Consider the following 17442-nt stretch of genomic DNA (forward strand, 5'->3'; position numbering starts at 1 on the left):
CAAACAAACATATATATTTTTAATACAACAATTAAAATTCAAATAAAATAATTATTGTAATATCTTAAAAAAAAAAACAATAATTATTAAAAATAAATTAATTAATTAAATAAGAATGATAAATTATAAAAGTAAAGTTACAAATATTGACATCTATGAAAAAATTAAGAAAAAGTGAGAAAATAAATAAATCAAAATAAAAGTAAAATAAAAAAAATAAAAATAAAAAACAAATTGTAAAAAATCAGAATTATTAATACAATAATAAAATTAACGAAAAAATAATATTAATAATATCAAAATAAGAACAAAGTGAACCATAAAATTGTAAAAATAATAATAATATAAACTATAAAGTAGTTATAAAAAAAATATTTATAAAAATAAAAATTAATAAAAAAATTTAAAAAATTAAAAAAATAATAAAATAATAAAAAAATATTGTAAAAAAAAAAATAAAAATAATAATTAATAAAAATAAAAAATAAATTAATTAATAAAAATAAAAATAAATTAATTAATAAAAATAAAAACAATAAGAATAAAAATTAAAAAAAAAAAAACAAAAAGAACAACAAAATACTTGAAAAAAAAATTAACATCATGCGCCTAAAAGAGACCACGAAAAAATCACCAACGCTGCTGCCTCTGTCCGGCGAGCTGTTCAAAACGCTGCGCATATCGCCGCCAACAGTTGCGCAACAGCAGCAGCTGCACCAACAGCAATACCTGCAGCAGCGCTGCAGCAGCGTCGGCAGCACCAGCAGCAGCGGCACCTGCGAAACGGAACGCTCCACACTGTCATCGTCATCGGCGCTGTCGCCGCTGGCTGCAATGGCTGCGATGCCCACAATGCCCGTAACGATGCCCACGATGCAGACGATGCAGACGATGCATGCGATGCCCACGATGCCCGCCGTGACGATGCCAACGCTGCCCGCCAATGTGGATGAGGCAGCAGCCGCTGCTGCGCTGGCGGCCAACATAGCCGAGTCGTTTACGTTTCTGCAGCAGCATGCGGCGCATCATTTTCGCGACATTTTGTATGCGGCTCACATGCTGGGAAGAGGTACAAGGGGCGGGCTGGGTGAACGGGGAACGGGGAACGGGGGGACGGGCGGGCGGTCAGTGGGTGGTGCTGGGTAGCTGGTAGCATTATGCTAGGCTAAGATTGTTGCACGACCAGCTCGTGCTCCTCCGTGAGGCCGAGCGGCTGGCTTAACTAGTTTTTGTTAGCCGTTTTTGTTGTTTGTTTGTTTGTTGTTTTTTGGCCAACCAACCAGCCAACTTTCACTTTATGCTTGGTTGCCGCATTTCACTTGAGCTCCAGCAGCTACGCAAAAAAAAGAAGAAGAAGGAAATAAAATTTTTACTGATTTCTGATTTCTGTTTTTTTTTTTTTTTTCTTTTTTCGTCTTATTGCAGGTTATTATCAGCCGGCGGGTCCGCTGATCTCGCCGCATGTCATTGCGCCACCGCCACCGTCAGCCACAACAGCAGCAGCCGCTCAGGCAGCGGCAGCCGCAGCGGCGGCCGCAGCAGCTGCAGCAGCAGCAGCGACAACACCAACATCAGCAGCAGCAGCAGCAGCAGCTGCTGCTGGTGTGCCACAGCCAATCAAGAAGCTAAGCGAGGACGAATCGCCGACAAATCCAACCAGTGCCGCACAGACTCAGCCGCCAGCGCAGCAGGAATCGTCAGCGGCGGCAGCAGCAGCTGCAGCAGCAGCGGCAGCAGCAGCAGCAGCAGCTCACCAGCAACAGCAACAGCAGCAACAACAGCAGCAGCAGCAGCAACAGCAGCTTCAACAGCAGCAGCAACAGCAGCCGCAACAGCCACAGCCACAGCCGTATCCGGGCGCCAGCGCCGTGGCGGCTGCTGCAGCGGCCGCTGCCGGTCATCCGGGCGTGCCATATCCGCGCTCTATGCACGCGGCCCAGATGCACTACTCGACGGCATATCCGCCCAACTATTATTCACCGTATCCGGGCGAGGTCATGTGCTATTCGCCGCCCGCCTATCAGCCGTACTTCTCCAGCAAGGTCTATCAGAGCGGCCCGCCGCCGCCCACACATCCGGCTGCGCATCCACCGCCACCGCCGCCGGGCGCGTATCGCCGCTATCCGTATTATCAGCACGCTGGGCCGCCGCATCCGCCGCCGCCGGAGCTTTACGAACAGCAACCGCCGCCACCGCCGCCGCAAGGTGTGCCCCAGCCGCCGCCGCAGCAGCAGCAGCAACAGCAGCAGCAGCCGGTCTCAATCGCCGCAGCGGCAGCAGCTGCCGCCGCCGCCGCAGCTGCAGCAGCAGCAGCCGGTGCCACGCCCGCCCCGGCCGGCACCCAGCTGGTGCCCGCCCACCAGCACCAACAGCACCTGGAACATTACCCGGGACCGCCCGGCTACTACGCCGGATACAGTCCAGGAGGCGGCAGCGCCGCCGGCCAGTGCTACACGCGCGGTCTGCAGGGTCCGTATATGGGTAAGGAAAAGTATGGTTCTTGCCACCTAACCAATCCACAGATGCACCCAGATACCCAGAGAACTGATTAGAGCTGCTCCTCATATGCTAGATCCATGTAGAGCCCTCCACACTGATTGGAATGGAGTGTGTCCAATTGGAAGCGGAAATGTTGTCAGGCAGGCAATAACAGTAAACAAGAGTTCTATAGAGGCGAAAGAAACGTTCACACAATGAAAAGACAATTCTAATAGGATAATCGTGTCCAATTGGAATAGAGTATACTATCAATGATGTGATATCAAGATATAGATAATCGAATATACAACAAATTTCACAAAAGTCGAATGGGAAAGAGATGTGTCCAATTGGAATATAACAGATTGAATAGAACTGATATTTGTATGACAAATAGGCCATATTAGGATAGTTAGTTAATTATTAGGGACTAGAATTAATCTAACATGAACTGAAGCCTCTGGCTTTCCAAGATACAGTAGAATCCGTTTATAACGACTCCGCTGACAGCGTCCGTACGGTTATAGCGACGAAAATTCTGTTCCCCAATCAAGTTATATAAGCAAATTTATGCGGTTATAGCGTCTTCCGGGTATAACGACGGTGCCTTGATCGTCTATGTAAGAAAATTTTGCTGACAATAATTAAGGATACAATTTTGAGGAAATGTTTCATTGCTGAATAGATAAATTGACTGGCTTATATGTGATGATCTTTTGAGAAAATGAAAGTATATCGAAGGCAAGAAGGGGGTTAAACAGCATATGAGATATTAGAAAAGGTCTTTCAATAGAGGTCTTTCAATAAAGCTCTTTCAATGGAGGGTTTTCAATATAGGTCTTCCAATAAACGACTTTCAATGGAGGTCTTTCAATATAGGTCTTCTAATAGAGGTCTTTCAATAGAATTTGAATAGAATAGTTGCTGTAACTATGAGGGATTAACATAAACATAAATCCAATTGGAGCCCAGTGCTAATATGAAATTCTTTCTTTAAAATATTACAGAGTATCCGCCGCAGTGTCCGTGTCCAATGCAACAATCGTGTCCAAAAAACGTCCATACTGGGCCTCATATTGGTAGCAACAGCAACAGCAGCAGCAGCAACAGCAACAGCAGCAGCAGCAGCAACAGCATCAGCCACAACAGCAATTGTTCCACGCAGAAGACGAGCAGCAGCAGCAACAATTTGCTGCTGAATGCTACGAGCCACAGCAGCAACAGCAGCAACAGCAGCAGCAGCAGCAAGAGCAAGAGCAATATGCCTGTGCATGGCAGCATGCCGAGCAGCGATGGCAGCAACAGCAACAACAGCTTGACTTCCAACAGCAGCAGCAGCAGCAGCAATATTTTAGCAGCAACAGCGATAACAACGACAGCAATAGCAACATTAGCAACATCAGCAACAGCAACAGCAACAGAAACAGCGCTGACTACCAGTAGAGGCCCAGTTAAAAATGGCAACAACGATAAGACAAGGACAACTAGCAGAGATACGACAACAATGACAACGACAATGCCGACGGCAACGGCAACGGCGGCAACGAACACAACAGCAACAGTTGCCTCCGTTGCAACATCGGCCACAACGACCACCAACAACATGGGCACCCAATGCCAGATGCTGGTCAAAACGGAGCTCAAGAGCGACGCCGAGTGCCAAGTGACCAAAATGCAATACGAGGCGCATGTGATGCCGCCGCCAACTCCGCCGGAGAGCTACTGTGCCAGCGACGACAAGTTGCTGGAGGAGCAGGAGCAGGAACAGGAGCACGAGCACGAGCACGAGCACGAGCATGAGCTGGGACTAGAGCAGCGACAGCACCAGCACCATCAGCAGCAACAATTGCAACACCTGCAACAGCAACAGTTGCAGCAGCAACATGCCAAGGATATTGAATCCTATGATTTAACGGGCAGCACGCCGCCGCCTCCAGTTGTGATGCCGCGTAAGGCGCGCATTGGCAAGAGCATGGCCAGGGAGATGGTCTATGCGGCGCAACAGCAGCAACAGCTGCAACAGCAACAGCAGCAACAGCTGCAACAGCTGCAACAGCAACACCTGCTGCAACAGCAACTGAAACATAAAGAACAGCAACAACTTCTCAGCAAACAGGCTGAGACCGAACCACAATTGCCTTTTGTACTTAAAGCAGAAATCAAAGCGGAAACCAAAATCAAAATCGAGCACGATGAGCTAGCGGCAGCAGCAGCAGTTGCCGCTGCCTCAGCGGCTTTAACGGCGGCCACATGCAACACACATATCAGCAAAATGCCCGATCTGAAGCCCACAATTAAGACGGAGCCGGAGCTCGATTTGGACATGCAAAAGCCACAGCAGCTGGAGCAGAACATGGAGCAGGAGCAGGAGCAGGAGCAACAGCAGCAACAATTGCCGCCTAGCAGCAGCAGCAGCAGCAGCAACAGTGGCAGCAGCAGTGTTGCCAAGCAGCGCATCAATTTGCTTGCCTCGGCCACGCAGGGCAAGAAGTCAAAGCCGCACAGCTACAAGAGTCTGATCAAGCAGGCGGAGCCAAAGAAATATCTGTGTCCGGGCCGTAAGCTCGTGCGGCGCTACGGCCGAGCGCCGGCCAAGTATGTGAAGCGCCGGCAAATGTTGCTGACGCAGCGACAGCAACGTTTGCGTCGCGAGCAACAGCAGCAGCGCAAGCAGCAGCAGCAGCAGCAACAACAACAACAACAACAGCAGCAACAAGAGCAGCAGCAGCAGCAGCACCCGCAAACAGCAGCAGCAACAGCAACTGACGCGGCAACAGCAGCAACAGCAGCAACAGCAACGGCAGCTGCAGCAGCAACATTGGCTCTGGCCAACAGTTGCTCGCCCAGCGCCTCGCCGAAGCGCGCGCGTCCGCGCAAGCAAGCGATTGCTGCGCTGCATCTGCTGGACAGTTTGGATACGACGCTGACGCGTGGCTATTTCAGCGATCCGGAGCTGAATAGCAGCAGCAGCAGCAACAGTCGCAGCACGGTCAACGTTGGGCTCTATGCGCCGGCCATACCGTCGCCGCTGCTGGCGCCGCAGCTGCAGTCGCAGTCGCAGTTGCAGTCGCAGTTGCCGTCGCAGTTGCAGTCGCAGTCGCAGCCGCAGTCGACGTTGGCGAGCGAGAAGCGCTCCAAGTCGGAGACTAAGAAGCCGCTAACCCAAGCGAATTGTGCGGCCAGCGCTGTGTTGGCGTCGCTGGCGACGGCGACAGCAGCGACGCTGCCAGCGCAGTCAACTACCTCAGCTGGCGTTGAGCCGCCGGCCAAGAAGGCGCGCAAGCAGCCGGCCAAGGCCAAGGCCAGGCCGGCAACGGCCAAGAGTCGAAAGGCAGCAGCAGCAGCAGCAGCGACAATAGTTGCTGCAACAGCAACAGCAACAGTTGCTGCCGAGACCAACAACAATGAGTATCAAACGGCTGACTTGCAGGTGCAAAAACTAAATGCCACGCCCACAGTGCCAGTTGGTGCTGTTGCTGTGCACGAAATGTTGCCAGCAACAGCAGCAGCAACAGTCGCAGCAGCAACACAGTCGCAGCAACATTCCGATGAGCAACACAAGTTCCTGGTGCCCCACAAGCCAATTGAGACACCAACAACGCTCACAGCGCCCACAACAACAGCAACAGCGACAGCAGCGACAGCAGCAGCAGCAGCAGCAGCAGCAACAACAACAGCAGCAACTACAGCATCTGCCGCAACACGCCACGCCCCAACGGCAACGCACACGAAACGCGCCCGTTCGCGTTGCAAATTCGGCAACCGCAAGAAGCAGCGACAGCGGCCCAGCGGCGTCAGCCACGAGCTGGACGAGACTCAGCCGCCGGCAACGCGGGCCAATGTGGTGCCCAAGTGGAACAACGGCTGGATGTGGGCGGGCAAGGCGTTTCAGGGTGCAGTGTTTCTCAATGTGAGTGTGTACTGTAGTTCAGTTTGAGCTTGAAAATGACAGCCTATCTCTCTCCCTCTCTCTCACTCTCTCTCACTCTCTCTAGAGCGATGATCCGTTGGTGCTGCGCACCTGCTATCCGGCCATGCGGCATGTGGAGGGGGACATCATACGCACGCGCGACTGTGTCCTGCTGAAGGCCAACGAGGACAACGAGCTGCCCTATGTGGCCAAGGTGGCGCATCTATGGCAGAATCCCGAGGATGGTAAGCGTCAAATAGGTTCCAAATAGGTTCCACAACTCCATTGAGCAGTCATGCACTGAATTAGGCCCCAAGCGGAACTAGTTCATTAATAAAATATCTCGAATTGCAATGAGAATCAATCGATTGAACCAGGGGATTATATTATTTGAACTTGAACAATGAGCTGGTTCATATACATATATGTAGTGTAATTTACCTAGTTTCATGTATGTAAATGTGCAAGTCATCAAATGAACCAACTAGTTCTTTTTTTTATTACTAATTCTTAATTATGAATTTCTAATCAGTAATATATGTGATATATGTATATGTATAATTGATATACTCTAAGAGCTGAACTGAACCATAGTAAATCACAAAATATATATTCCGTTATTTATACATAAATAATCTGATGAGAATTGTGTGATTAAAGGGAACTAGTTCGCTCATTTATACAAGAGCAGAACCAATAATTTATTGTGAGCACGAAATAGATGTTTTTAAAAGTAATGTTTAAACGAAAATACAAATGAACTAGTTCTTTTGGGTCTTTCAGTGTGTGAACAATTTAATTAATTTCTAAGCCTATATTATAAGTTTAATTTATATTTATTTTTATTATTTTTAATTCTAATTTAAATTTAAGTTTAAAATTAAATTTTTGTTTTAAATTTATTTCATTATTTTTTTTAACTGAAAATTAAATTTACATTTAATTTTAATTTTTATTTCAATTTTATTTTAGTTTGTATTTATATATATTTTTTAGTTATATTTTCGTTTTAATTATGATTTATAAAAATACTAAACTAGCTATTGAAATGGAATGATTTTTTAAATTATTATATTAATTTTAATGTAAATTTTCATTTTGATTTTGATTTCAATTTCATTTTAGTCTTCATTTTGATTATTATATAAATAAGATATTTTTTATTTTTACTTTTAATTATTATTTAAAAAATGGTAAACTAGTAAACTCATGAAACGGAGTATTTAATTAATTTCTGGTGCTTTTCAGGTGAAATGATGATGTCGCTGCTGTGGTATTATCGGCCAGAGCACACGGATCAGGGCCGGCAGCGCAACGACTGCCCGGACGAGGTGTACGCATCGCGGCATCGGGATCACAATTCGGTGGCCTGCATCGAGGACAAGTGCTACGTGCTGACCTTTAGCGAGTACTGCAGGTGAGTGGCCCGATGTCATTTGAGTTTCGTTGATTCACTGATTCCAATGCCATTCGTACCCTGTGCAGATATCGACGACGTCTGCGCGCCGCCGAGGAGGATGTGGAGGATGTGAGCATTGTGCCGCGACGCACCAATACGAGCAATTGCTTTCCGGTGCGCACCGTGCCGGACCAAACCAATCCGGAGCTGGTGATGTTCTGCCGGCGCGCCTACGAGTTTCGCACGCGCCGCCTACTCAAGCTGCCGCAGAAGAATGCGCTGGTCTGCAGCTAGCGCCGGGCCTTGTAGGGCTATGCCCTCATGGAGCATCCAATTAGAGTTGGGAATATGGACGAGCGAGACGAATGCGGCATATGTGGACAGGGAACGGGCCCATCTATGTCGCCAACAACAGTCTGGATGAAGGCCTCCCATAGGCCAAGACAACACACACACACACGAACACACACATACAGACGACCAAAATGGGGAGAGCAAAATGAATGAATGGAATTGGTTGGAGCACACGCAGTTGAATTTCAAGCAAATCTTTTGTATTACATAACTCCTTATTTATTACAACAAAAACAACAACACAGACACACAGACACACACACACACAGACACCACTTGTTATTAAGTTAAATGTATTTATTATGATTAAGTTTAGTCAGCAATCTTGTTTCAGCTCCTTATTATTCTAAATGTGTATATGCTCTTATGATTTGTTAACTCATCTACTTATGCTTATTTCCAAGACTCTATTCTATTCAAAAAAAAAAAAAAAGGGAAAATGAAACATAATTAACTAATGCTCAGGCAAACACTTTGCGCACACACTCTGGCGACTTCAGCAACAAACGAAGGGAACAGATTTTGAGAAGAGTTGATAGAAGAGAATAGAAAAAAACACGAAGAAAAGAAAAGAAAAAACTGGACACAATTCTACGAGTTGTTGGTTTTTTTGTTGTTAGTTTTTGTAAGCGAAAAGATAAGAAGAAGAGAAAGTGAAAAAGAAAACAGCAAATACTTTTTTGTTTTTTGTTTTTAATTTTATATTGAGCAAAATACTTTGAGAAATTTGATTTCTGCAACAAATTTAATTTACATATATACATACAAACATATATATAAATATATAGACCAAATTAAGTACATATACTAAATATATATTATTTTTTTATACCAACTTAAGAACACACACACACACACTTATATAAATATATATACAAATATATAATTTATACATTTGATGCAAGTACTACTATATAGTTAAGCTACAGAAATCCTTAATGAACAGAAGCGGCAGCAGCAGCAGCAGCAGCAGCAACAACAACAACAAGTCACATACACTAACAAATGTACTTTAAACCTTAATATACATATATATAGAAATCTTTATATATTTTACATATTATTTAATTTTAATAAATGCTTAGAGCTCTTAGTTTGAGAATCCTTTGTTTTATACCAAATACAAAATAATTTATGCACGTAATTTAGACACGAACACACACACACACACACATACACAACTACATATATGCACTTGTGTATTATCTATATATTATATATATCATTATTTTTTTTCTATTTTTTTTTTTTTGTATTTTGTTTGCTATTAAAACAAAATCCCATAATAAAAATACATTTTTAATCGAACCAAAGCGTTTTATGTTTATGCCAGATTCCTAGAGTTTTTCAGCTATATATATATACATATATGTATGAATATATTTTTTGTTTAAAGAAATATTTCATTTAAAATACATTATGAACAGAATTATTTACATTTTTTATAGCTTATATATTTAATTTAAAATATTTTTTTAGATATTTTATTATAAATATTTTAAATGGCATTTTTTTTTTAATAAAAACAAAATATATTTTGTAGAACAGAATTAAAAAGGATATCTATTTATGGTTATCCACCCATTTTAATTTTAAATTTTATTTTATTTTTTTTTAAATATATTTAAATATATTTTGAACCGAATAATATTAGAAAACAATCTACTTCCACTATTCTTTAATTTTATTTATTAAAAATGTGACACAATTTGCAGTACTTCATATCTAATCTTGAGTTAAACCTAAAAAATATCAAGAATATTTTGATTTAAAAATATCTCGTAAATTTTTAATTTATCTGCAAGAATTTCGGGTGTGAAAAGCGGCAGTAAAAGGAAACTAGTAGCGGGCATATATAGTATAGAACATACATATTACCAAAAGTAGGCGGACTGCAGTAGGCGTATCAATGAGCTACATATATTGTATATACATATGCATATATGTATATACATATATATTTATATGTATATCTGTGTATGTAGGAAACTAGAGAAAGTAAAGGGCATAGAGGAAAGCAAAAACAAAGTGTGTGGCTTAGACAGGTTAGCAGTAGGAAGCGTTAAAAATAAACATAGATACACAGACAACCACACACAGACAGACAGATAAACATACATACAATACATATATATACTATATATAGGGAGCATTGCAAACATATGAAACATGTATACCAAGCATATATATATATATATATATATATATATATATATGTACAGATATATACATATATATCAAATAAGAACACTGTTTACAACTGGGGACACCATTTGGCCAATTTGGGGCAGCCAATGGTGTGCAGCACAATGTACTCAAATGCAGGGGAAATGAATTCAATTACAGCCATGAGGTATACATAAAGAGAGAAAGAGAGAGGTAGAGAGAGAGAGAGAGAGAGAGAACGAGCCACAACGTAGCCTAAAATATTGCGAATTATATTTGTATACCCTATACATACATATATACATACATATTATACATAACGATACATCAATACATACACACATTCATGCATACATACGAGTACACACACACACACATATATTGGGCACAACTGGCCAATTATACAATACATATACAATAAAAATACTATATACGTATATATATATAAATTTATATATATATGTATATATACACACATATATATATATAATTATATATAAATTTACATATATATATATGTATATTTCTATAGATAAAAGAGAAGCAAAGAAACAAGGAATAGTCCCAAAAAAGTTCATATATTTGTACAATAGTCAGTAAAGTGGAGCAAATATCGGCACAAATGTTGGGTACAGTTGAAACAAAACACACATACACAGAAAAACACACCCACACACGCACACACCCACACACACACACAGAATGCCTGAAGAAGAAAATACCAATATACAAAAAATGTAACGATAAAAAAAAAAAAAAAAAAAAAAAAAAAAAAAAAAAACAACAAAGCTAATAATATGATGAGTAAATGAACATAATTTTATGGTTTTTGAAACAAATGTTATCGATTAATTGTAGCCTGTAGCCAAAAGAAAATGAATATGAAAAGAAAACGCAATTTCGCAATTTGTTTCCCAAATTTTCTCCCAAATAGTTAAATGCCTGTGCGAGTGTATGTGTGAATGCAGTACGCATTATTGACTCATTACTATTATAATTGTCATGATTATTATCATTATTATTATTGTCATATTGAACAAGTTGAATTTTTGTGCCACGCCCATTTAACATTTACCACGGGCCGTGGTCGATGTTTATCGCAAATAACTATATAAAAAAAAAAAAAAAAAAAAAAAACAAAGGCGAAGAAGAGAAAAATAAAAATAAAACGTATTTTTTTTTTCCTCAACAAAATGTTTCCACAAACAATGCTAATGAGAAATGGAAGTAACAAACGCAATTAGCAACTAAACAACTAAACAAGAGAAAAGCAACAAAAGCAAAATCATAACACAACAAAAAACGGTCAATAAAAATCAAAATATTGTTTATTAGACAAATAAATGTATTTTTTGGCAAACTGATTTTCATATGGGACATTGTATGGGTGTATGGGTGTATGAGGATTTCAGGTATATCATTTTGGTGCTCTTCTATGCAATTCTCAGCACTGAGTCAGTCACACCCAGACTCACTCTGATTTTGATTAGTCCGAACAGCTGTTCTCAACTAAATTGGAGTGAAAGTACAATATATCAATATCAAAAGCTGGGCCTGTCGTAAAGCTCATTTAGTTGCATTCGTGGACAATAGCTGATTAGACGTTGTGTGCTGGCAGTAATCCAGTTTTCTATACCCGGGGTAAGCATTGAAAAATGTCCATTATAATAAGAAGAATAGCAATCATAATCATTATCATTAGCATTATTAGCTTCTCCATAATCAGCAATATTATTATTAATTAATACTAATATAGTTTTCATAATCATCATCACCTCATCAGTATCATGCAACAACGCTTTTATAATTACTGTCATTATCATTATGATTATGCTGATGATGATTAACAAATTGCCATTAGAATCATTTGATAATGAACTTATATCTATATCAATTTAGTTATTTAAAAGTACTAAAAAGATCGGAGAATTCTCTCACAACTTAAGCTAGCTCTTAATTTAGTTAAATACTGTTATTTAGCACACATACTAAGCTCAGCTTATTTGCGTAACTGAACTTGAATGATAATGATTCTCATTGCTAATTGTTTTTGTCTCATTATTTTTTTTATTGAATGCACTTGGAACTATTTCAAGTTCAGGCAAATCGGTTAGGGCTAGGCTAGGCTAGGCTAGGCCCGGCCTAGTACTTGAGCGGGAACCGCATTCATTGCTCGAGTTCGAGTTCGGAGCCATTAGCACTTGGGCACTTCGGACGTCACGCACGCCCACAAGGGGAATTACAGCCAAGGCTGATGGGCATCCAATACACGTAACGCTCACAGCTGACAAACGCTTCACGTACAGTTCTACTTCAGGGCGTGGATGAAGGGGGGCGTGGTGCGATCTAGGCTGACATTGATGTGTCGAGTCGGGCTCTCTGACGCATTCTGCGAAGCGCAAACCTCAAGCTTCAGCCGCAAATTAAAATTTGTTGCGACCGCAATTAAGTTAATCGCGCTAACATTGTTGTTGTTGTTGTTGTTGTTATTGCTTTGCTTATAGCATGTTCTCATGCTTGTGCAAATTGCTTATTCATATTTAAAGAAAGTCAACAATTCGTTTTGATGTTCTCACAAACGCAGGCCAATTACCTTCCCCTTTATACAAATCAGTGAAATATACCGAAGCTATCTATATATAGTTTGCTTTGAGTACCCTGTAAGAATAGCTACTGGGTTGCTCGACGCTGTTTCAGCTGCGAAGAAGCTCTTCAAGTCTCATATAAAGATCGTTTCTCGTTTCGGGTTGAATCTGTATTAGACTATTTTAAACTGTTATACACAGTGGCTCGAATCATAAATTGAAGCTTCACTCAGTTCCCATTTATTATCTGGTATCAGAAATGGTTTGACTTTCTTTTAAAATGTTATAAACTGTTATACACAAGGGCTCGAATCATCATGTTACAAGTTGAAACACCATTCAGCTAAAGCCCCATTTGCTGGCTTGCATAATAATTGGTTAGTCTTTCCTTAAAACTGTTATAAACTGTTATACTGTTGTCACAACTTCAATTCACGTTGAATTCAAACACCGTATGCTTCAAGATCTATGTATTGCCTTGCATAAGAATTTGGTTCTTTGAAACTGTTATAAACTGTTATACGTGTCATAATCAACTTTAACTCTGCAATGCAATTTACTGCTTTGCCTAACAAATGGTTGTCCCTTATTTCAAACTGTTATAAACTGTTATAAACTGTTATACACAAGTTCGGTAAGTATAATTCGATCCCAGAATAACTGGCAAGCTACCCACTTTTTCGCTTTCAATAGACGAGTTCATAATAAACTGTGACTCAGTGTTGTTCAACAGGTGTTTGCTATGCCAAACAAACTCTTCTCTTAACGCCACTTGAATATGTGGCCATGTTTTCATTTTTCTATTTTGGCTAATTAGTTGGGCGTGTTCTGGGCATTAAATCATTTATATGGATCCATATGCTGTTGGGTCTGTTGTCGTGCTGAGTGTCGCTCAAGTCGTGCAGCTGTGTGGGAAATTAGGAAATTTGTCATTCGCGTTCCACTACATACATATATATGTACATACATACCTATATCTCACGGAAATACACATAATAAGTGGGCTGAAAAGAATGTACCGAACGTATTACTAATATGTCATGGAACATGGGATAGGGCTTAGAACAACATGGGAATCATGACTTTGATCTCCAATCCCCATAATTATTCCTATAAATGTTATGGATACTTAAGATTCGATTATTATAATGCCCAAGGCTCTGATTAAGTTGTCTCGTAGATCTACTTTAGACACTTTGTAAATTCCAATTCGACATCTTATAATCAGCTCTACAATAATAGCTATGATCATGTTGTCTAGTTTATACACTGCCCACAATTAGATCGTTCAGCTTTTATGTCTGTCTGTCGAAAAAATGTTAAGCATGGAAAATAAAGCACTGGGAACGGTGTTAATTACGGTTTAAGGTTCAAATACGTTTTATTGCCCTGCACGTCAAGTATTCTCTCTCTCTCACTCTCTCTTTTCTAAACACTTTTTGGCAATTAAATGAAAAGTGTTTTACTTTTAGTTTCAATTCAAGTTCATTTTAGACTTCAGGAGAGTCTAGTTCATTTCACACTTGCGGGTGGAATTAGTGCAGTGAGTCTATTAGAAAAGGCTAGCTGAGGCATTATACTCGTATAAGGTAAGTCTAGACTGGATTGAGTTTATGGCTTAGAAATTTTTGAATTTTCGATTCAAGTTGTTTAGTATTTAAAGACAAAAAAAAAAAAAAATTATTAAAACTTTTTTTATGTCATTTTAAATAGAATAAAACAGTCAAATGCTTCGGTTTTAGGTCTAAAATTCAATTTTCTATCAAGTTATAGAAGTTATAGAGGCAATGCTTCCTCGAAAATGAAACGAAATATAAACCCCTTAAATAAAATGACGTACTAAATTTATTAACAGTGACCTGTTAATTTAGACTTAATCAGCTGCTAAAATATAGCTATACAAAATAATATCACACTGATGGGTCACCCTCCAAATTCCGTTCAGCTGCTAATAACAGAGTATTTAAGCGTCGCATATTGCCGCTTTACTGAATTTTCAATGTAAGCACATCTCATATATAAACAAATAAGATGGAAAAATGTAAATAATAGAAAGAAAGAGGAGTAAACAAATCTTTTATATAACCATTCGAAGAAAACATTTGCGATGAATTTCTGTTTGGTTTAATCACCTCACTCCATCAGCACGTAGTTCCGATGATTACAGCAAAATTAATTAATAGCTGTGAATTTGAGTATACCCTGAACCCATAGAGAATGGAAAATCAGGGTATATTGGTTTTATGAAAATGAATGAAGTAGGCAGAACGAGGCGTGGTAGATGCCATAAAGGTATAAATATTCATACGATTGTCCACATGATCGCACCGATCTCGTAAATGACAACAGCGTACGACTTGAAATTTTCAATGTAGGCTCGTCTATACTAGATCTAGCACAAATTAATAATTTGATCGATAAGCATTGCTAAAAATCGATAACTTGACTTGTTCTTTAACATATCTGACTACCGTAACGCTGAAAATTTCAGATCGACTGCATTTACTGCATTGAATTGTCAGCTCTCGGCGTTGTTCAGTATTTTCCAGTCGAGTAGAGTCGTTTTGAGCACTATTACTTGTTTTTAGCTTTGTTCCGTTGCTCGCTTCCTCTGTTTCACTCCCTATTCATTTGCTTCTCGAATAAATCTCATTACTTTAGAAGTTTCCAGACTATATATATATTATATCAGTTGGAGTGAGAAAATTCGATCACATGCCTTTTTTTGGTCATTTATTGCTCACAGTTCACAATTTGGTATTTCACATCTATAAATAAGGCTTAAAAATAATATTAAAAAAAAAAAAACAAAATATTTTATATATATAAAAAAAAAGTTATCAACTTTAAGATCTCGCCGCCAGCAGTGCTAGGCACAGGGCCACGCCCACTGACGCTGCGGTCGCTGCGGTCGGTGAGGCGCCGTTTCTGTAGCCATAGTTGTTCAGATAGCCGGGCGGCGGGGGCATGGGTTGGCCACCGTTGTAGGAGAAGGGTCGTCCATGCTCGTCGGTGCCGCTGACGTAGTAGGCGCCATTGCCGCCCGCCCCGCCGTAGGGGCCACGCGCATCGATGCCCGCATAGCCGTAGCCATACTGAGGATCAGTGCTGCCCAGGCTGCCGGGTGGATGCATGCCGGGTGCGCCTCCGGCGTGGGAATTCGACCAGGCACCAGCGCCAGCGGCATTGCCCGCATTCCAGGTGACGCCGCCGCTCTGGGCGCTCGCTGCGATAACAGAGGAACAGAGGAATGGAACACGTTAACACTGATAATCCTTGTTGCCATTCGCTAGAGCTGGAGCTGGAGCTGGAGCTGGAACTGGAACTGGAACTGGACTTACCTGTGGCGAGGCAGGCGATCAGCAGACAGCATATTCCAAGCGCAAGCGCAATACAACTCCGACGATCGGTTAAAGACATGTTTCGGCTCTGGCCAACTAACTGCAACTAATTCGCTGGCGGCATCACGTCAACGGTTTTAAACTGGTTCCCAAGCCCACCCCAACCTCTGCCCCTCGCTCTGCTCGAGCTTGTTTTGCTTGCCTGAACTGCGACTGCAAATATTGTTGTTGTTCAGCGAGTCATCATCATTCTTGTTGTTGTTGTTGGTGTTGTTACTTTTAATTGTTTAGCTGCTCATTGCTATGCTCTTACCAGCGGGTATAATCGCCGTGTCACGAAACACGAATCGGCGCAGCGATCAAGATAAACCCCAACGTGTCGAAATCATTGCATTTCCTTCATATATAGGTTTAGCTATTGACATTGTATATTCGATATGTAGTTCATATGATCATCAGCTCTTCCCTTTGTTTACTCATTGCTCATTATTCATATGTACAATATGTATATAGGCAAAGCAAAAGGGAATATTAATAATAACAATTGATTTCGATTTCAATTTTAATATGTGGATTCTGTAAGCAAATGGTACCGACTGTTTGATACTCCCTCCATTCTGAGAATTGAGGAACGTGTATAAGAGAGAGGGAGTGAAAGAGGGTGAAGGAAAGAGAGATAATGAGAGAGAGAGAGAGAGAGAGAGAGAGAACAGGAGAGAGCAGGGGATTGAGAATGAGGAAGAGATAGAACAGGCGATGGATAGATATAGAGAAAGAGAGAGAGAGAGAGAGAGAGAGAGAGAAGAGAAGAGAAAGAGAGGAAGGAAAAGATTGAACAGGAGATGGGAGAGAGAGAGAGAGAGATAAGAGAGTAAGAGAAAGAGAGAGAGAAAGAGAAAGATGGCGATAGAGCAAGATATAGATTCGAGATATATGTATGTATATGAATATATAGAGATAAAGGACCGATATACAAAGAGATGAAAAATCACTCGCTTTACTCTCGTTTTCCTCTCGCTCAAGGAGTATTAAAAAAAAAATATTTAAGCAATTGAAAGTCTTTCGGTGATGAGAAATTCTGAAACGATAAATCTTCGAGCAAGAGAGCATCACATATTCCGCTTTAGCCCAAAAATGTTGGTAGCTAGAGCTCATCACTTATAGAGCATCGACAATTCGACTTTCAACGCACTTCTGTTCTTACATGAT

The 17442-nt window shown here is 40.9% G+C and overlaps 2 protein-coding genes across 2 annotated transcripts in view; one reads left to right on the forward strand and one right to left on the reverse strand.

Annotated features, from left to right (window-relative positions):
* The window catches only part of LOC6584564 (protein piccolo), a 52514-nt gene extending 43811 nt beyond the window's left edge, over positions 1 to 8703 (forward strand). Inside the window, exons 3-8 of the mRNA XM_044008466.1 lie at positions 1426 to 2481; positions 3486 to 5818; positions 6119 to 6388; positions 6474 to 6633; positions 7637 to 7805; positions 7874 to 8703. Coding sequence (XP_043864401.1) covers positions 1426 to 2481; positions 3486 to 5818; positions 6119 to 6388; positions 6474 to 6633; positions 7637 to 7805; positions 7874 to 8081 — 4196 coding nt within the window. The 3' untranslated portion in view covers positions 8082 to 8703. The remainder of the gene's footprint in view (positions 1 to 1425; positions 2482 to 3485; positions 5819 to 6118; positions 6389 to 6473; positions 6634 to 7636; positions 7806 to 7873) is intronic.
* A 6905-nt stretch (positions 8704 to 15608) lies between these two features.
* LOC6584565 (galectin-3) lies at positions 15609 to 16345 on the reverse strand. The gene is made up of 2 exons (XM_002010184.3): positions 16234 to 16345; positions 15609 to 16118 (listed from the first exon to the last, which is right to left on the reverse strand). The coding sequence occupies exons 1-2, from the start codon at positions 16310 to 16312 to the stop codon at positions 15739 to 15741; spliced, it is 459 nt and encodes a 152-aa protein (XP_002010220.1). The 5' UTR covers positions 16313 to 16345; the 3' UTR covers positions 15609 to 15738.
* Positions 16346 to 17442: the final 1097 nt, after the last annotated feature.

This window comes from Drosophila mojavensis, unplaced genomic scaffold (genome assembly GCF_018153725.1).
Source record: "Drosophila mojavensis isolate 15081-1352.22 unplaced genomic scaffold, ASM1815372v1 contig_136, whole genome shotgun sequence".
Lineage (NCBI taxonomy): Eukaryota > Metazoa > Arthropoda > Insecta > Diptera > Drosophilidae > Drosophila > Drosophila mojavensis.